Source organism: Heptranchias perlo, chromosome 2, assembly GCF_035084215.1.
Source record: "Heptranchias perlo isolate sHepPer1 chromosome 2, sHepPer1.hap1, whole genome shotgun sequence".
Classification (NCBI taxonomy): Eukaryota; Metazoa; Chordata; class Chondrichthyes; order Hexanchiformes; family Hexanchidae; genus Heptranchias; species Heptranchias perlo.
The window spans coordinates 80,099,886-80,121,384 of NC_090326.1; the positions used below are offsets into that span (position 1 = coordinate 80,099,886).

Below are 21,499 nucleotides of genomic sequence, written 5' to 3' on the forward strand. Positions count from 1 at the left end.
AGTCCAATTCACCACCATCCCAAGCTGCCTCACCTACATTGACTCCCAGTCCGACAACGCCTCGATTTTAAAATTCTCATCCTGGTTTTCAGTTCCTTCTATGGCCTTGCCCCTCCCTATCTTTGTCACCTCGTCCAGCCCCACAACCCTCCGAAATCTCTGAGCTCCTCCAATTCTGGCATTTTGCATAGCCCCAATTTTGCCTTCAGCTGCCTAGGCCCTAAGCTCTGGAATTCGCTCCCTAAACCTCTCCGCCTCTCTCCATCCTCCTTTAAGACGCTCCTTAAAACCTACTTCTTTGACTAAGCTTTTGGTCTCCTGTCCTAATATCTCCTTATGTGACTCGGTGTCAAATTTCGTTCTATAATCTCTTGTGAAACGTCTTGGGATGTTTTACTACATTAAAGGCGCTATATAAATGCAAGTTGCTGTTGTTAAATGTGCAAATAGTAATTTTTAGGTTATAACTACGCAACGTAAGTGAAATGCATTGCTTTTTAAATCTTCTCGACTTTTCAACATTTGTCACCATGTTTCACTTATTCTCATCTGAAACAAATGTCAAGGTTAGTTCCTATAATGTGGGCATCAGGGAGCGGTGCTGGTACAGGCTTAGTCATGTGGAAAGAGAGTGGATAAAGCCAGCAATTTGCAGAGTAGGAGATGACCTGTAACAGATGTGCAAGCCATTTTGGCCTTTACTGCAAGAGGATTTGAGTACAGGAGCAAGGATGTCTTACTGCAGTTATACAGGGCCTTGGTGAGACCACACCTGGAGTATTGTGTGCAGTTTTGGTCTCCTTACCTAAGAAAGGATATACTAGCCATGGAGGGAGTGCAGCGAAGGTTCACCAGACTGATTCCTGGGATGGCAGGACTGTTGTATGAGGAGAGATTGGGTTGACTTGGCCTGTATTCACTCGAGTTTAGAAGAATGAGAGGGGATCTCATTGAAACATATAAAATTATGACATACTGGATGCAGGGAGGATGTTTCCCCTGGCTGGGGGGTCCAGAACGAGGGGTCACAGTCTCAGGATACGGGGTAGGACATTTAGGACTGACATGAGGAGAAATTTCTTCACTCAGAGGGTGGTGAACCAGTGGAATTCTCTACCACAGAAGGCTGTGGAGGCCAAGTCACTGAATATATTTAAGAAGGAGCTAGATAGATTTCTAGACACAAAAGGCATCAAGGGATATGGGGAGAGAGCAGGAATATGGTATTGAGATAGAGGATCAACTACGATCATATTGAATGGCAGAGCAGGCTCGAAGGGCCGAATGGCCTACTCCTGCTCCTGCTCCTATTTTCTATGTTTTCTTATGGTCTCTCATTTTGGAGTAACTTTGAAACAGATTTTGAGCACCTATCATTTTGGAAGTGAACTTAACGACCACAATACTTGACAGGCACATAAATATGGTTATAGTTTTCAAACCTCAAACAGTATAATGTACCATCAAGCACATCAGTCTATTCCATTGACATGCTGCTTTATATTGATTTTGACATGCCATATCAAACCTGTATAGTGTTCCCATCTAGACTTTGCTCCTACCTTATCTAGTAGTGTATATGGGTTCACAGAATTAAATGAGAAAGGTGCTTCCATTTGGAATTTTTCTCTAAACTCTATTTGGTTAGCCTGTTAAAAGAAAAAGAAACATACACAATGTCTTGGATGGGTGTTTCAGATTTCATTACTTATAAGATTTTCTAAGTACAAGGTGAATCAAATCAAGTTTGGCTACATTGTTTTTAGCAGAAAAAAGGTAGCACTTACATCAAACGCCACACATTTTTTTCTGACGAGTGACACCTCCACAGTCTGGAGGGCTGCAACTGCATGCTTCACAGAAACAGCAATCTTCTTTGTATTATTCCACTTTTCTGGTAATTCCTATTGATCATTGAACAATTTATTGCTTAAAAGAAGACATTTTCACTACAATTCCTGTAAACTTATCTTGAATACAGAAAAGCCTTTTATAAAAACTAGTCGATCTTCTGTGGCATTGCGCACAGTGGGGGGCAAAGGAGTCGTTTCCAACTTTACCGCCTGGGAAGTATTCTGGAAGAGTGGATCATCTAGCTTTTATAGTTCCTGCCTGATTTTTGTTTCATGGAACAAAAGCAATTGAGTTCTACAACAGGCAAGTGACCCACTCTGCCAGGTTACCTTGCAGGCGATAAATTTGAAAATTACTTCCAGGAACTGAAGACCAAAGGGTCGATTTTAACTCCCAGGCGGAAAGCCAGGGGTAGCCACCGAAATTCAAGCCCAGGACTCTCCATGGGAGGCCCAGTCTCATTAACACCCTGCCTGCCAGCTGCCCGCCCAAAATGGGTGTAAAGAAGCAGCTGGCTGGCTACCGGCAGGCGAAAATCAGACAGCCTGAGCACTGCCTGCTGGTGCTCAGGTAAATCACAGGGGGTGGGTTCAGCAGGGTCTCACGGGTGGGTAGGAGAGATAGCCTGGGGCAGCGGAAGTCCAGTCTTTCCTTGTGGGGAATGGAGAAACACTCCTGCTCAGTAGCTCTGGCCAGTAGATCAGCATATGCTGATGAGGTGTCCGCCAAACTCAGGCAGACGCTTCAACTGTCCGATGTTAAACTTAAGCCACCAAAACAAGGAACCTTTTTATGTTGTAAATATCCAAGCTTTTTTTAAATCAACCACACATATTTTCCTCAATAAACATGCTGAAATTACATCTGAACAAAGACAGGTATCTACCTCTAACTGCATGTAAACTTGGTCTGGCATACTTTGACCATAACTCTCCAGAAGTGTAATTGTCTCCTTTAAAGGTTCAAAGAGTTCATCAGTGTTGATCTGTCTGTCTCTCACAGCCATTAAATGTCCCATTATATCGACAAGGCCATTATAGTCTCCTTCTTTCACCTTTTTAAGTCCTTTATCTGTTACCTTTATAAATTCTTCAAGTTCACTTAGGCTGAGTGAAAGAAAAAGAAGCCAAAAACTGAATTCACTCTTGTGAAGAGCATATTATAATGCAAAACATATTAAAATGCATAACCTTAAGTTGTCCTGCCCCATTTCAGGCAGGACAGTAGATGAAAATCCAGCCTGTATTGTCTAAATGTTCTCAAATTTTGTTAAAAATTAGTAATAAGTAGTAATTTCAGTATTCTGATGTGCCTGTTTAAGACTGACGTTTTTGCTCCATGGTTAAGCACTGCTATAGGGGCCTAACATCACTGCTGATTGGATTCTACGTGACCTTGCGAACATAACCTGATGTAAAATGGAACAGAATAATCAGTTCTGCTGCGTGAGTAATCGCTATCCCCTAACCGCAAAAAGCACACATATTGCATTTTTTCTTGGTTATAATCTTTGTGAGTAAATGATTTGGTACATCACAACAAGATGCCCCAACCAGCAGTGTAACATGATAAAGGGCAGTTAGAAAGATTATCTGTAATCACCAGGCATTGTTCTCTGACTATATATGCTGTGCTTTTATGCAACTCTTCACTTCACCTGACGAAGGAGCAAAGCTCCGAAAGCTTGTGATTTCAAATAAAGCTGTTGGACTATAACCTGGTGTTGTGCGACTCCTTACATTTGTCCACCCCAGTCCATCACCGGCATCTCCACATCATGATAAAGTCTGTAACTATGGTAAAATGGCCTTAAAGCAGAGTGACTACTATATCTGAGAACTTTATAAAAAGGTGGAGCGCACATTTTTTTCCAAATCCAAAAATGGTCAGTTGTTTACCTGTCAGTAACGTAACGCATGAGATGTTCTTTAAACATCCAGCTCCATTTTTTGATCGTATTTAACAATGCCATTTTAAATGGTTTAATGTCAACTCTAAACCAACTTTCAAAGACTTTTGTGTCTTCAAATTTACTGATTTGGCTATATAGATTTTCATAGATATCAATCTGTAAAACAAAATATAAAATTAAGAATCATAACCATAAGAATTTTTATTCTTTCAAGTTCAGCAATCACAATATTAAAATTACAAACAATAACTTGCAGCATGGTATGTGCTCTGTTCAAAATCATTAAACAGTTTTGCAAGCATTGGAAAAATTGATGTAAAAAAGATGAAAGTGTTAATGCACTGTGCTGTGGGGTGACAGGATATGGGTTTGCATTGGAATTTCCCCCACAGCAGGGTAAATCTTGACTTGGTGAGATAGTGTAAAACAAATGATAGCGAATCAGCAGCCCTTTTTACATCTCTCCCAATTTTTATTTCCATTGACTTCAATAAATAAAAAACAGGAGAGATGTAAAATGGGCTGCCAATTCGCTATCACCCGTTTCACACTATCACACAAAGTCAAGATCTACCCCAGTGAGTTCTCAATCTCAATCTCAGTTGCCTCACCACAGGGGAGCATTGAGCAGAGACCAGATGCTTCCCTACAATGTAAGAAAAAAACCCAAAGACAAATCATGCTGGACCATTCTAAAATACCTCCGAATGGTTGGCTCTCAGCAGCATTAGTATTGGCTTTGGACATATTTGTCCTCTTGGACAGTGGTTTGGGGAGCTAAGAAAAGGAGAAACAAAGGTAGAAGTAAGAAAGGTGATTAAAAAGGTAGCTTCAAGCACCATTTTGCTGCACCAGAATTTGCATCCACAATCCTCTACATACTGAGTTAACAACCTCACCAAGCGACAGTGAGAGACGCCAAGCAGAAGAGGATATGGGGTCAAAGTTGAGCTCCGGGTCAAATAAGGTGCTGAGGTTCCGAACAGTCTGGTTTAACCTGATACTGTGGCTGGGGAGAAGAATGGAAGCAGAGGCAAGGTACGGGGTTTGTGGCGAAGGCCGAAGATGATGGTCCCAATGTTTAACTGGAAGAAATTGCGGCTCATTCATGACAGGATGTTGGATAAGCAGTCTGACAACATAGGGACAGAGGAGGAGTCAAGAGAGGTGGTGGAAAGGTAGAGCTGGGTGTCATCAGCATGCATGTGGAACCTGACCTCATGTCAGGATTTTGACCCGGAGCCGGGAAGGGGCGGGGTCGAATCGCGGACGGGAAACCCGGAAGTATGGGTTTCCCGGACATCCTTACTATTTGAACGTATCGTTGCGGGGGGAGGGGGGGTCGCTGCAGGTAGGCTTGTTGGGCCTGGGGGAAGCACTCCTGCTCCGCTATAAAAGGCACTTACCTGCAGTTTCGGGTCTTCTCGCCTCCTCTCACGTGGCTTGAAGGAGAAGGCCCGGGAATCCCGGCCCCCAAGGGTTGAATCAAAATGGAGCCCCACAGCCTCCTTGAAAGGTTTTAGTGACCAACCTGCCTCCTGGGAGCAGGTTGGTCACCCGCCCCTCATCCTGCCCCGGGGTAAAAACTGGAAATGGGCAGGTTGGAGGCGGGTCTAAAATTGTTGCAATTTTCAATGCCCCTCCCCCCCACCCCCAACCCACCTATTTTTCCCTGTTAAAAACCCATCCCATGTCTTTGGATGTCGCGAGACGCAGCATGTAGATGATGAAGAGGATAGATCGTTGGGTGACTCGAGGTAAGGTTTTGGGGTAGGAAGGGAAGACATTGCTGGAAATGCTCTGGCTATGATTAGATGGGTAAAAGTGGAATCCACAGAGCTGGACAACGGAAGAGAGATGTTGGAGGCAGATGATGTGGTCCAACCTGTCAAAGGCTGGTCAAGGAGAATGAGGAGAGATAGTGCACCACAATCAGTCACAGAGGATGTCATTTGTGGCTTTGATTAGGGTCGTTTCAGTGCTGTGGCAGGGCAGAAACCTGATTGGGGGGTTCAAACATGGAGCTGTAGGAAAGGTGGGCACGGATTTGGGAGGTGACAACACATTCAAGGACTTGAGAGGAAAGGGAGGTTGGAGTTGGGGCAGCAGCTTGCAAGGACAGAGGGATCGAAGGTGAGTTTTTTGAGGAGGGGGTGAAGATGGAAGTTTTGAAAGGAAGGAGGACAGTACCTCAGGAGAGGGAATCATTTACAATGTAAGCTAGCGGGAGGGGGCGGGGGCAGGAAGGGAAGTTGGGTGATCAGCAGTGGGAATGCGGTCAAGAGAGCAGGAGGTGGATCTCATGGACAAGGTGAGCTCGGAAAGGGCATGAGAAGAGAGATGAGAGTAACTAGTGAAAGACGCAGGTTCATGGTTAGGGCAGGGGCATGGCTACCTCAGTACCCCAGAAAATAAAAACGCCAAATTCAATAAGTTAATATTGAAATAAGGAATACAGCAATTATGTTTGAATATTATTCAGAGTATCTGTTGATAGCTTAGTAGTACACTACACTGGTGTTGCAATATGTTACGCCACTGAGCTTATGATTCCGATTACTCAGACACCAACATTCTAATTGTGGTTGTGTCATCTGTAGAAGGCACAGAGCACAGACTTGGCACTCCCTGGAAGAGAAAAAAGGCAAGTAAAGCTAGGTCACTCTAACCCACCAGCTAACAGCCAGTTGCTAGCCAGCTCTTGGTGGGTGGTCGTGGGGGGTTGGGTGTTGCGGAGGGGTAACGCAAAAGAGGAAGAGATGTAGAGCTAAAAGTAAAGGCCCTGATAATCCACAGCCACAATCCCAGAGATTAGGTCGGACTGCATCCTGTGATGCCCTCCATTCTTCATCCCGCCGGCGTTTGCGAGATCAACAGGAGTGCACGCATATCACCATGAGCATGGGGATGATTCTGACCCCGAGCCGGGAAGGGGGCAGGGGGGGTTCAAATTGCGGATGGGAAACCTGGAATTACGGGCTTCCCGGAGGTCCTTACAATTTTGATGTAAGGACACCTTTTTTTTTTTGTCGATTTGCCGTCCGACTGACAGCTGATTGACAGGCTGGTCTCAGTCGGACGGAAGAGCAGCCAGGGAGAGGACGTGAAAAGGTAAGTCTTCAGGTAAGTCTTTGTTTGTATGGATGGGTGGGCACGAAGTACTGCTGGGCATGGGTGCACCGAAAAGCATGGGTGGGGTGGGAGTCAGTCATGGGGGGAGGGATCGGGGGTTGGTCAGGGGGGAGGGGGATCGTCGAGATCAGGGGTCATCGCGGGGGTCCACGATCGTTGGGTGTTGGGATCGGGGGTCATTGATTGTTGGGTGTCGGAATCGGAGGTCATCGCGGGGGTCCGCAATCATTGGGGGTGGGGGGTCGAGGGTCTGCGATCATTGGGGGGGGGGAAAGGGTCGGAGATCCGGGAGGGGGGGCCTGCAATTGTTGGGGGGGGTCGCTGCAGGTAGGCTTGTTAGGCCTTGGGGAAGCACTCCTGCTACTCCTGGCCCACAAGCTGTGCTAGAAAGGCACTTACCTGCAGTTTCAGGCCTTCTCGCCTCCGTTCACATGACGTGAAGGAGAAGTCCTGGGAATCCTGGCCCCCAGAGGTTGAAATTGCAAAATCTGTAAAAATGGAGGCCTGCAGCCTCCTTGAAAGGTTTTAGTCACCAACCCGTCTCCTGGGGGCGGGTTGGTTGCCCTGCCCCGATGAAAACCAGAAATGGGCGGGTTGGAGACCGGTCTAAAACGGTTGCGATTTTCAATGCCCCCCCGCCCCCAACCCACCCGTTTATCAATGTTAAAATCGTGCCCCACACCTCTGGTGCCCACCTCGTGCAACTGTAAATCCACCACCTGCTCAATGTTGTGTGGGAGGTGGTTGTCCAGGCCAACTCCCACCCTCTGAGATTCTAACCAGCCCCCTATCACCCTTAAAATGGTGTCACCTTTCTTTGGGGGTTCGAGCTGCTCCCCATTCTTTGAAAATTGAATCTTTCTCACAAATGAGTTTGGGCTATAAATACACACCATTTGTACTCATAGTAACCATGCATAACTTACACAACATTCCCAGATGACAAAGATTATTAAAAGGTTTCAATACTAAGACAAGTCATTGTGAATAGTCTGTGTTTGAAGACACACATTTAGAATTATTCTGAATCCCTGAAATTTTATTTATTTTACAGTTTTAATATTGCAAGTTTTAAAAATGAAATATTAATGTTTTTTCAACTGAGTAAATGATTTTATTTTTTAGAATAAAATGGCCTTACCTGTTCCTTAAACTGTTCTGTAGTGGGAGGACACTCAGGAACACCTTCATCAGCATGAGTTTCAATCTCCTCTGCAGTCAACACGTGGCTATACAGCAAGAACTGCTTCATGAATTCTGCCCTATCATCCACCCACAGGTAAGAGTAGATGTCAAATGAATTCCTGTATTCTATAGCTTTGTTAATGATCTCCGTTACCCTATCCATGATCTCTTGGCGTATCTCTGATAGGTCTAGTATATCTTCCATGTCATTCTGTGTGAAGAAGCAAACCGTTTTACAGTCTCCTTTATGGCCACAATGGTTATTATTGCCTACCTGAGGTACAGTAGCCTAGTGGTTATTGTACTGGACTAGCAATCCAGCAGTCTTAAGTTCAAAGTAGAACATGGCAAGTGTGAAACTGAATGGAAAAAAATCTGGCAATTTATAGGTTGGCATCAACAAAAATGACTATGAAAGCCACTGTCCTTCAGAGAGAGATCTGCCACCCTTACCTAGTCTGGCCAATATGTGACTCTAATCCCACCATAGGTGGTTGACACTTAATACCTTCAGGGCAACTAGAGGCGGGCAATAAATACTGATTTGTTCGTGTCATCTACATTTCATGAACAAATTAAACAAAACCTGCCTAGTGCTATTAGATTGAACTTTTGAGTTTTGGAAATGTTGGTTTAGAGACTAACACTTGACCTCAAGGAATCCAAATATATCCGATTTCAGTCAATTTACATATTGATAAATTTGCGCAACTTAGATCTCTCTGAATTTTGATGGCAAACATGGTAGGGCAGATTTCCACCGGGGCAGATTATGGGTGTTCGGCCGGCCGCAGTATAGTGATTACAGGAGACCCAATCCATATTGAGGGTCTGGACTCAATAACATAGCATAAACTGTAAAAATAAGGTAAGGAAACTGTGAAAATAAGGTAAGGATACAGTCTGAGAAGCATGATTTATAGTTACTTTGTTTGGATAAAAATTTGGAATAAAATCCCCAAAAGAAAGAAAAGCAAAGTTTTTGGAGTATTGTGTCCAATTCTGGGCACCGCACTTTAGGAAAGATGTTAAGGCCTTGGAGAGGGTGCAGAAGAGATTTACTAGAAGATTCCAGGGATGAGTGACTTTAGTTAGCTGGATAGACTGGAGAAGCTGGGGTTGTTCTCCTTGGAACAGAGACGGTTGCGAGGAGATTTGATAGAGGTATTCAAAATCATGAAGGCTCTGGGCAGTGTAGATTGAGAGAAACTGTTCCCATTGGCAGAAGGGTCAAAAAACAGAGGACATCGATTTAAGGTGATTGGCAAAAAAAACCAAAGATGATATGAGGAAAAACTTTTTTTCACACAGCGAGTGATTAGGATCTGGACGCACTGCCCGAGGGGATGGTGGAGGAAGATTCAATAATGGCCTTCAAAAGGGAACTGGATAAGTACTTGAAAGGAAAATATTTGCAGGGCTACAGGGATACGGCAGGGGAGTGGGACTGGATGGGTTGCTCTTGCATAGAGTCGGCACGGACTCGATGGGCCGAATGACCTCCTTCCATGCTGTAACCTTCTATGATTCAAAGAAACTGTGCCTCTTCACTTTCGTGGCCATCAGAAATTAGATTAAAATATAGATTAAAACATTCTTTCAAATTTGACTTTCTATAGAGTAAAATTTATATTAATTACCTGATAATTATCCATCTCAAGGTGATCAGCTATTCTCTTCACCTGTGCAGCCATTTTGTAAATGTCACTTACTAACTCTTCAACTGAATCATAGAATCCATCAGCAGTATCCTTATCCAGTGAAGGTTTGAATAAAATATCTGGGATACTTAGGATCATTTGTGACACAAACAAAGGAGAAGGTTTTAAAACAGCTTCAGTGCTCTCAAGGAAGAACTCCAGAGAGCATGAAATCGCATTGAAGAAACCATCTAAAACCATATCATCAATGTACTCCAAATAGGCCTTCCATGATTCAGTAACTGTGTCTGCCTTCAGAAGTCTGAGATTCTCCTGTTAATCAGAAACAAATTAAGGTAAAAGTATTATCTTAGGTCTTCTTTGAGGCTTAAAAAGATGTCTTCATCTTTCCGATTCACAAAACAATGTGCTACCATTCAATTATTTTAGGTGGACAAAGCAAAAAACTAATTGAAAGTACACACAGGATAACAGGTGCTGCTGTCACATATCACAGGTCTGAGATGTGTTAGATCCCTGAATCGCACTGCACTTTCTCTTTTATTCCAAAGATGTATACACAAGAAATACCAGCATGGTTTAAAAAATATTTTGAGGTTGTTGTGATAAGAAGGAACTGACAGAAGGGAGTGAGAGTCAGTGAGAACCTCAGCATTATAGCACGCGAGCAGACTTGCTGCCATTACATTGCGACATCCTAACTCGAATAATTGGGGTAATTTTATGAAACTGCATTCTAAGCACTGAACCTTGCCTGTGGGGAGTGAATTTTGGGAATCTGAGAGTCACTCCCTGTGATTTTCCATCCATTGAAATAAAGGGACAGAAAATCATTGGGTGAGGGGGGGGGATGCAAGCCTTGAAATCCCAATGTGTACTCCCAGTAGGCAAAGCTCTGCACCAGGAATGGATTTTTGTAGAATTGCTCATGTCATGTGACTCGTAATAAGAGTATTACCCATTTATTTTGTAATTTATATGTAAACATTATAAGGTAGATTTTCCGAGTCGATTAAAACCAATATATGGAAAATTGTTAGCAGCAGGCCCATGCTTTTTTGATGTGCGCTCACAATGTGCCAGATACCTTGTTGCATGCAAGAACTTGGAAAAGCCACCCTAATTGCACAGTATTAAATCTGGATTCTTGGAGGTCTAATGATACTAAAATAACAAAGTGAAGAATAAACCTATATACAAACACTAAGGCTATTGTGGCAGTAAATATAAACTATCACTTCACAGTCGTGGAAAAAAGCTTCTTTATAGAAAAGATTGAAAAAAAAAGATTCTTCTGAATGGGGGCAGACTTGGTTATGGATATGGTGTTTAGTGGAGAACCCTCCATCGTTGTCATCACTATATATCCTCCCCATCGTCTGCATGTCAAACAGAACGGGAGAAGTTTCCTCAGCAGTAGAATGCAATCCCTTGCAATAAATAACCTGGGAGAATCTCAGAAACCAGTTTCATGTTAAGTAGAATGCCAAGGAAAAGACTGCATTCAATTTTAAGGTTTATGTGCTCACCAGAATAAGACTACCCACCCTGAGGGAAATAAGACCTGCTGAAAGGGGTGTGACAGACAAAATCAGAGTTCTCCATAACGTTGTCTTTTGGAACCAAGAATTCTAACAATGAGTCTGTTCTGGAGGCAGTGCTGGTTTCTACTAACAAGGGAGCCATAAACAACAAGCTTCTATAAATTACAGAATAAATGTCACCAGTGACTATTGTAATCCACTCACTGAAGGAGAAATGCTTTCACACATTTTAACAGGTACAGGCTACTACTGTCTTGATCAATTATGCTGACTTTAATTCAAATTATGTACATGATTTAAAGCAGCTATATAGCACGGATGTGACCCAAGATCTTTTTAACTGAAGCAATGAAATGCTTATCCTTAGCATTTTTCAGCAGCAGAACCCAGCTTTTTAGCAGCCTATGCAGCAACAGTTTAGTTGTTTGGAGTCCGAATTAGGTCGGATGGCAGCAAACAGGCCTGTAATTTTTTGTAAAAATTGTGGCTGGGGACGTGGCCAGAGTTGGGTGAATAGAAGAGAAATAATTTTCTAAACACATTTTTTCATAGAATCATAAAATGTTACAGCACAGCAGGTGGTGTCCATGCTGGCTTGCTGAAAGAGCTTTCCACTTAGCTCCATTCCCTTGCCCTTTCCCCAGAAACTTCTAAAAGTTTATTTTTCAAATATCTGTCCACTTCCCTTTTAAAAGTTATTATTATGGATTCTGCCTCCAGCACTGTTTCTGGTAGGGTATTCCACGATCTGACCACCCTCTGTGTAAAAAAAAAAGGTTAAAATTTCAAAATGTAAAACTTACCTGAAAATGTAAAATGACTCATGTCATAGCACCACCTAGTAACAAGAGGCCTTCAACTTTTAACATACGGAATTGACATTACAAACATTACACAGGCAGTTTCCATTGTTAATGTTGACAGAAAAACCATTACTCAAAATTGTGACACCGGAAGTAAAGAAAGAAAGAACATGCATTTATATAGCACCTCTCATGGTATCTGGACATCCCAAAGCACTTTACAGCCAATGAATTTCTTTTAAAGTTTAGTCACTATTGTAATGTTACGGCAGCCAAATTGTGCACAACAAAGTCTCACAAACAGCAATGAGATAAATCAAATAATTAGTTTTTAGTGATGTTGACTGAGGGATAAATATTGCCCAGAATACCGGGATTCTCCGGCTCTTCTTCAAATAGTGCCATGGGATCTTTTATGTCGATCTGAGAAGGCAGGTGGGGCCTCGGTTTTACATCTCATCTGAAAGACAGCACCTCCGACAGTACAGCACTACCTCCCTCCATACTATACTGAAGCTTCAGCCTAAATTATGTGCTCAAGTTTCTGGAGTGGGGCCTGAACCCATGAGCTTCTTACTCAGAGGTGAGAACGTTATCACTGAGCCACGTTTGACAGTAAGGTTTGTGGACAGGAAGTGCACTCTATAAGCAAGACTTAATACTACAGGGCTTAAAAAAACCCTGCAAATTGTGTAGGCAGAATTTGGTTATCAAGCACTACAGTTTTAGCACATTTAATATAGCATCCAGCTGCATTAAAACTTTCTACAAAATATTTCATCTGACAATTATATTTTGCTAAGCTTACTGCATTACATTTTCTTCTCTTCTTCAGGCATACCTCAACCAAGTCGTGTATCTTATCACCATCCTCCCTTATCAACTTGTACCGCTTGGCTACTCTGTCTTCTTTGTCATCCAGGTTCAGCAGAGAATCTTTTTTGTTATCTTTCCTTGTAAACATAGCACACTCACTCCAAGTTTTCATAAGTGTTTGTAGAGTTTCCACATTCTCCTTTGTCTTCTGAACCCTGCTTGCCAGATCATGCACTGTGTCCTTGATTTGTACAATGTAGCTCCAGCAGTTTTCACTCTGCCAGGTAATAGTCTCCTCTGCAGCCTTCAGCTGTTCATCAATGGCTTCCAGCTCACCAAAAATCAGTGGAAATTCCACTTCCAAGACAGTCTGTTTCAGCTTATTGTACCACTTCACCATTAACTCCAAGGTTCCAACATACTAAATAATTTACAAACAACAAGCAATGATTAGCAGAGTTCTTTACAAATACTAACTTTCCACCAGAGTGGTGTGAAGGACATTTTTCATAAGAATGAATAAATTAATGACAAATCCAGTATTTTATTTCTGTAAATCTATTTCTTTACCTCGACTGATTGAAGGCCCTGTCTTCATGGCAAAGTATTTGACAATTTCTTTATATATGGAAATATATCGCCGTTCCTTCATCGTCACTGGGTCAAAATCCTGGAACTCCCTTCCTAACAGCATTGTGGGAGAATCTTCACCACACGGACTGCAGCGGTTCAAGAAGGCGGCTCACCACCACCTTTTCAAGGGCAATTAGGGATGGGCAATAAATGCTGGCCTCGCCAGCGACACCCACATCCCATGAACGAATAAAAAAAATGCCATTTTCATCACAGTGATGTCGCATGGAAATGACAAGTTGACATGCTATGACTAGGTTTACATCTTCTTGTGTATTTATAAACAAATAAAAGCAAGTTTGCCAAACACTTCTAGTGAAGGGACAGTGTACTCAATATATTTTAATATCATCTAACTTTATATAGCATATATCTGTCACAAAAACATTTTTTTTCCAGGGGCTGTAGGAGCATAGGATTTCAATTATTCAGCTGTCAACTTCTTGATTCAAGAAGATGCTAAAAGAGCAGAAATGGTGAGTCAGTCGCAACAGTCACAATCCCCAATAATCAAAGTTAGATTTTTCACTGCCAGAGTATAATATATTCCTTTTAAAAATCTATGTAAATAACAGAATACGCCAAACTACAATGTAAAAGAGATTTGGGCCAATTTCTGTCTTCAGATATGAGTTAGTTCGAATTTGGTTTTCACTGATTTAACACCCGCCTGAAATCAAGTGCAAATAGCAGTCAATTCTCCAGTCTAAGCTTACTTGCAAAATTATTTACAACTCAAAGTGCAAGCTCAGATGGACCCAGGGGTGATACCAGTGGTAGAAGGGGAAAATTGTGGAAGTGAAATATAAAGAGAATGAGACAATTAAAGGGGAGTGTCACAAAGGGGGGGGGGCAAAAATTCAAAAAGAAGATTGGTATGTGGATGGTGCGATTCCTCTCCATAACCGGCAGGAACCTGGTGATAAGGTGTGAGGTACTTGCGGTGCTGCTTTACGTGGCCAGGGTCTGGTCCATTCCCCTCAACTTCACCGTCACAGTCACCTGAGCTATCTTCCACTTTGTCTGGAGGTTCAAGGTAGAACGCTTCCGCAGGACCATCATGTACGAGACCCCAGACAAAGGGGGGAAGAGCATCCCGGACGCCGCTCTGATCCTGACGGCCACCTTAGTGTACTCACTTTGGCTGACCTGGTTAGGTCATTAAATCGCTTCCGGCACTGGACCCAGGTTCTGGACACATTGCCGCTGCTGGTGACCTCCTCGGCCATCTCCAGCCAGGCCTTCTTGGTGGTGGAGGGAGGACACCTCCTCCCATCCGATGGGAAAAAAATTTCCCTCCTCCTCCTCACCCCATCAAGCAGCACCTGGAGTGAGGAGTCAGAGAACCTTGGAGCAGCCTTGCCTCTGGCCTGCTCCATGATCCAAATTTGGTTCTTTGCTGCAGGAAGAGCATTGGAGGACTGCCCCTTTAAATAGGGCTCCTCCTGCTGACAGCCTGTGATGCGGGTGCGCAGTGCGCCCGCTGCGCAGGTCTAGAACAGGAAACCCGGAAGCCAAGGTAAGTGCCTTTAATTAGGCTGCGATCGCGTGCGGAGCACCCTGAATTCACTGGGCAAGTTACCCACGCGCTCAGTCGACCCCCCCGCTGCCAACCCGCCTCCCTCCTAATATCGAGCCCTTAGTTTCTCAATGTGGTCATATCTGTGACAGATTCAGAAACTGTTTCAATGCTTAGCATGGCTTAATTTAAACTTGTTAGAAAATTGGATAATTTTAACTAAAGAAAATAAATCCTAAAAAGGAATCAGATACACCTTTGGGATAGATGTGGAACTAGTCAATCGCGTGTGGAACAGCTGCAATAGGCAACAAAAGATTAAATGAAGTAAGAAGGGAAATCATGAAGGATTGGCGATGGCGAGAAAGGGAAACCAAAGTTACTTGTACCTGAGGGAGTTACTTTATCTTTACCTCACAAAGGCTAAAAACTAACTCATCTGTGGGCAACTGTGGAGTGGAGTTTTCCAGTACTAATTGTGGGCTCACAATGTTCCTACCTAAATATCACACTTACTTGAATTAAACTTAGTTAAAAAAAGCAGAGTAAAAACAGCTGCTACAAATTTTCAGAAGATGCCAATCTCAAGAGACAGTGATCAATTAAAACATTAACAGCCATCCCAAAATGTCATAGGGGGGCGGGGAGGAATCAGAAGAACCCCTCTTTTTCACATTTAATGTTAAGGTTTTTTTAAAATTCTAAACGATCATTGGGGGGGATTTTAATCCCCCTCCCCAGGAACGGCAGGATAATAGCAGAGGGGGAGGGGGAGGGTGTTAAATTCTTAAAAATGGGAAACCCGACCTCACCCCGCCGTGCCTACTTCCAGTTTAACAGATCAAGTTGGGGGATGGGCGAATAACCCACTCTCGAGAGGTGGGTCTGTGATTATAATATGTTAATGAGGCCCCATGGCTCAGATTTTGGCAGCCATTTGGACTTAACGGCTGCGGGCTGGGTTTCCCATGGCTCGGGAAACCTGGCAACTGAAGAGAGGCAAGATCTGCCGGACCCAGCAGATAAGTGTTTTTCCAGCACTGCTTGTGGGCCAGGAGGAGCAGGAGTGCTGCCCCCACCCACCGGCCTCTCAAGCTAACCTGCCGCTATCTTCCTATCCCCCCCCCACCTCAATCGGCCGACCACCGCCACCCCCCACCCTGTGATCGTCCGACCCCCACCCGCGATCTCCAGGTCTCCCCCGCGATCTTCTGACCCCCCCCCACTCAGTGATGTCTCCCACCGTGATCCGATCCCTGCCCAAACACCCCCCCCCGCACCCAGCAATCTTTCCTCCCTCCCTCCCTCCGGTCCCCAGTTGCAGCCTTGTGCAGCAGGCAAACCGCACAGCAGCCAGCCTCTTAATCTGGCCTGCTGCCGGGCGGGAAACTGAGTAAAAAATATGATAATGAGGTCCTGCCAATAAATTCGGCAGGACCTCCGCCTTTCCTGTATTTCTGAGTTTCCCGGCCGCTGACAGGCACCCTTACTTCCTCCCACCTTCCTGCAAATATCGGGGCCATTGCATCAAAAAAACACATTAATCAATCCCATTTCATGAAATTCAATGAACATGAAGAAGATATCTGTAAAGAATGTTTTAATTTAGTATGTGTGATTTATAGGTTAAAATTCAAAATGAGACCGCCTATTGGTTAATGTATATTCTACTCTTCTTGGAAAAGACAAACCTTAGTCAAAGTTTCCTTCTTGTTGAAGATGGCTGCAGCTGCCTCCGGGATGTCAGACTGATTCAATGTCTGAAGGTATTTCACCTCTCGCAGTACAGCAACAAGCTGCAACACAACATTCCATCATCATTACACTGTTCCAAAAAAAATTGGCGTAACATCCAGTTAAATATTTCTTAAATAGCCATTGTGCAGTACAGGTAGAAATCTCTAAATGGTTACTTTATTTTAAAATCTGTGTGAACATCTATTGTTTATTTATTTCCTACACTTGTTTATAAATTTACAAGCTATGCTGGAGATTGAATGGGATAGATTTTGGTCATTAAGCTTTGTCTGGGCAAAGCACAGAGAAGAAGTTATATGGGGAGGATCACACACTTATAACAGAGCCTGCCTAATATTAGAGTATTTAACTGGACTGTTAGGTTACTCTACAAATGATGGTTCCATTTTCAGCAACTGTCTTTGGTTCCTAAATACCTTCCCATCTTCAGTTCTTACACTGTAGGATTTAATATCCACTTGCTATTGCACTTGAGCTGACATCCATTTCCCTTTTCCTGTTAATAAAATTCTGACAACTTTTTTTCTAAGCTTTTCGGTACCTTTAATGTAGAACTGGATCTGTTTAACTTTTACTAAGGCATAATGGTCTAGAAATTCGGGAGTGCCCATTTTTGGGTAGGGTCCGAGGAGCACCGCATATTGGACCTCGGACCTCATTCAGATGGAGATGGCGCTGCGGGAGGAGTTCAGGTAGGTAAGTAATGGAGATTCGGGGCTCTGCAAGTGATTGGTGGCTGGGGGGTGAACCCAGGGCTCTGGAGCAATTGCAGGCCTTGGGGGGAGCAATTGGTGGTGGGAGGTGGGGTGGTGTCAGCTGGCAGCGGTCCCTGGGATCGGGGCCTGGAGGTTGAGAATTTCAGGGCAGGGAGGTTCAGGAGTTGGGGGCTGGAGTCTGGAGGTCGGGTGTCATTAATCTTGGGACGGGGGCGGTCAGCAGCGGCTGCGATCGGGATGGTGCTTTATGGGTGACTTTTAGCGTTGGTTTCCCTCAGTACAGCCAGCGCTGGCACAAGTTGCCTCAGGACAAACCAAACTGCTTCAGGCGTGGGTAAATGTCTCTTTTATATCCTTACCCAATATGGTGGTGGCACACTTCCGGTTGGAAATGTCCGTATGTTTCCTTCTCGCCATTTTAGGCACTTGGAAGGCTGCGTAGTGCCCTGAAAAATGGACACATGATCCAAATTCTAGCCCAGCTTCTTTTTTACTTCACTCACTAGCCGGTGTTTCAGAAGTCAGCTTGCTACAGGGAGGAATGCTTTGGTTTAACTGCCAAATGGTCTTTGAGCTGGTGAGCTGCCAGTATCTCAGTTGGTGTATAAGAAACAGAAGAAACAGAAGAAATAGGAGCAGGGGTAGGCCATACAGCCCCTCGAGCCTGCTCCGCCATTCAATAAGATCATGGCTGATCTTTGACCTTAACTCACTTTCCCGCCCAATCCCCATATCCCTTGATTCCCTTAGAGTCCAAAAATACCAGTATACCAGTTAAGAAGAGGGAGGCAAGTCTGTGCCACACTTATGTGCTTTTTCTTGGTGTGCCTTTGCAATTTTAACAGTGTTGTCAGTCATGCCATTTGATTGTGGATAGTTGGCAATCCAGTGACTTGACTGAACTTATATTGTTCTGAAGCTGTTAGAATTCCCTTTAGTTAAATGGTTGTCCATTATCTGATTAACCTAAATTGTAATACAATGACATGCAAAAAGAGCTTTCATCGAAGCTAGAACTTCTTTCCCTTTTTATTTGACAGTCTGTCAATTTCATAAAAATCAGAGAAACAGCAATAACATAGGTAGTTTTTTTCCCATTTCTTTCATGCCACACACATCCTATTTTCTTCCAGGGCCTTTCTAGTATTTGGTTATTCATAGAAATAGATTGAAGTTACAACACGGAAGGAAGCCATGCAGCCCAACCAGTCCATGTCCCTTCAGGTGAGCAAATAGTCCGAATCACATTTACCCACCCTGTTTCCATTTCCTATCATCCCCCTTTCCTTCATCCACCCATCCAATCTAGCCTTGAATAGTTCGACTCAATAAGCAATTCCTTCTGTTTGGTTTGAAATTGCTGGCATACAGCACACCTTAATATATTTATGTCTCTGTGTCTTTGATTACCTGAGGCCAGTAAATCACTTCTCCAACTTTGCTAAGACAACCTTTGATTCCAATGTGACTTGAGCAGGAATATAGTCAAGCACAAATAATGTAGGGTCTGGATTTTATCAGTTCAGAGCACTTAGCCAAAAAGCACATGTTGTTGCACGAAGCTACTTTCCTGGCTTCAAGTCTTCTCTTTCTTTCTTCTATACCTTCTTTCAAAGCATTCTGGCAGATTCAGAGCAAGTTATTTCTATTCTGACACCATGTGACATTTTTTATTAAGTTAAGTTTAGTTAATAACAAATCAGAGAAGATTACAAAGTTTCAAAGCATAAGGGCCTAGAAATTGGACCATGCCCAAATTGGGGTGCGGTTCAGATGCAGGGCATACTGCACACACCTAAAGAGGCCAGCGGCAGGACCACAGCCTCATTTGTTTATTAGTCGCGGCCCCAGAGGCAGCTCACCAGTCACGGGGAGGGCAGCTATGGGGGACCTAAGGTGAGTCCGGGAGGGGAGAAGGAAATCAGGAGTAGGGTAAGTGGCGGCTGACAGTGGCGCACAGTTTTAATGTAAAGCAAGAAGGAGCACTCCTACTCCTCCTGGCTCCAAATTCAAGTACGTATTTTTTTTAATCTTAACCTTTTTGGTGGCGATCTCCAGTGATTAGGCCGCATGTAAACTTGGTAATGCAGAAGACAGCAGACCCGACGCCTTGCAGCGTTCAGTGTCCACCGATTTCCAGTTCAGGACCTAAAAAGGCTTTAGGCCCCTTATTTGCATATTCAAATAGCATAACACCTGTTTTAGGCAGCCGCCAGTGATTCCTCTACAGCACCCAATCTAATATGGCATTGGACATGTTTCCGACACTATTCAGGCACAGGAGGCTGGACCCCTAAATTGCACCTCTTTTCTGCCCGGAAAATGAGCACAACGTCAATTTCCAGGCTGTGGTTTGTATTCATTTTAGCACAGAACCTGCAGTTCCCGTCAATCATACAAACATTTGCAGATCAGAGGAATAGTCCAGAAATTTCCTGTGGATACAAAGTCACACCAGTATTGATACAACGTTGACTCGGTGTTGGGGTACACACCTGCAGGCAGCAACTACCTTCTGGTATCTAGCCCATGGCCGATTTTAACTCCTGGCTGCAGTCATTCGGGTGAGGTCCATGGCGGACAGCAAGCCGATTTTAACTTGCAGGCCTCTTCCGCATAGGCCCCATCAGCCTCCTATCTGGGGCATACTGCAGATCCTCATCCAACCTGTCCAGGCAGCAAAAGTGTGCTTTCAGTACCCCAATGGCCCTCTCAATTACGAGTCTGATTGCTGTATGTGCCTCGTTGGACCGCTCCTCTGCTTGTGTTTGCGGTAGTCAGAGTGGGGTTATCAACCATGGGAGCAGGGAATATGTCTGTTCGCCCACTAACCATTTATATGGTTTCCTTCCCTGAAGAGGTCAGGGAGGACTGAATGCCAGAGGATGAAGGTGTTAAGACAGCTTCTTGCATCCCGGGCATTGACATGAAGAATCCCCTGAATCATGTCACAAGCTATCTGCACATTCTCGGACTGGAATCTCTTCCAGTTCTGTGGGCATCGTCAACGAAACACGAGTGCTATTGACGCCACCCTATGCCTTGGGGAAGCCACCAACTCCATAGAATTGTGTGGCACTTTCTCTCTACTGCCTGGCTGTGGTACCAAAACTAATGAAGTGCGTGCTCTACTCTACAGGACGTCAGTGTCCTGTGTAAACCTGCTCCCTGGCTTACGTTGCAGAAACCACAGTGGTTCGCTGAAAGGAGCTCGAGCTGTAAAATTTGATGGCGATGGGCACCTTCATAGCCATTAAGAGCACAGATGAGCGTGGTTTGAGATCTTCATGCAGCAGGTCACACAGATACCCAAATGTAGCTTTTGGGAAGCGAACTCATCTAACACATTGACCTGTGTAGCCTGTAAATTCCTTAAGGGGGGTAATATCCGGTGGGCTGCATTCTTCTAGCATGGGGCCCGATTCTTTTTCCCTCTAACCTGTGATCAAAAGGGGTGAGAAATTCACCTCCTGTAATTCCAGTTTGGCCCGATTACAGGTTATTCTGGGACAGAATTTACACGTGTTTTCCTGATGTAACATAGAAACATAGAAAATAGTAACAGGAGTAGGCCATTCGGCCCTGCTCCACCATTCAATATGATCATGGCTGATCCTCTATCTCAATACCATATTCCCGCTCTCTCCCCATACCCCTTGATGCCTTCTCTGTCTAGAAATCTATCCAGCTACTTCTTAAATATATTCAGTGACTTGGCCTCCGCAGCCTTTTGTGGTAGAGAATTCCACAGGTTCACCACCCTCTGAGTGAAGAAATTTCTCCTCATCTCAGTCCTAAATGTCCTACCCCGTATCCTGAGACTGTGACCCCTCGTTCTGGACCCCCTCCCAGCCAGGGGAAACATTCTCCGTGCATCCAGTCTGTCTAGCCCTGTCAGAATTTTATATGTTTCAATGAGATCCCCTCTCATTCTTCTAAACTCGAGTGAATACAGGCCGAGTTGGC

At 44.1% G+C, this 21,499-nt stretch overlaps 1 protein-coding gene across 1 annotated transcript in view; it reads right to left on the reverse strand.

Annotated features, from left to right (window-relative positions):
• LOC137332178 (dynein axonemal heavy chain 11-like) overlaps positions 1 to 21,499 on the reverse strand; it is a 380,453-nt gene that overhangs the window by 282,937 nt on the left and 76,017 nt on the right. Inside the window, exons 13-20 of the mRNA XM_067995882.1 lie at positions 16,751 to 16,855; positions 12,933 to 13,328; positions 9,724 to 10,056; positions 8,040 to 8,294; positions 3,753 to 3,922; positions 2,741 to 2,960; positions 1,788 to 1,904; positions 1,563 to 1,649 (exon numbers count right to left, since the gene is read on the reverse strand). Of these exons, the coding sequence (XP_067851983.1) occupies positions 1,563 to 1,649; positions 1,788 to 1,904; positions 2,741 to 2,960; positions 3,753 to 3,922; positions 8,040 to 8,294; positions 9,724 to 10,056; positions 12,933 to 13,328; positions 16,751 to 16,855 (1,683 nt within the window). The remainder of the gene's footprint in view (positions 1 to 1,562; positions 1,650 to 1,787; positions 1,905 to 2,740; positions 2,961 to 3,752; positions 3,923 to 8,039; positions 8,295 to 9,723; positions 10,057 to 12,932; positions 13,329 to 16,750; positions 16,856 to 21,499) is intronic.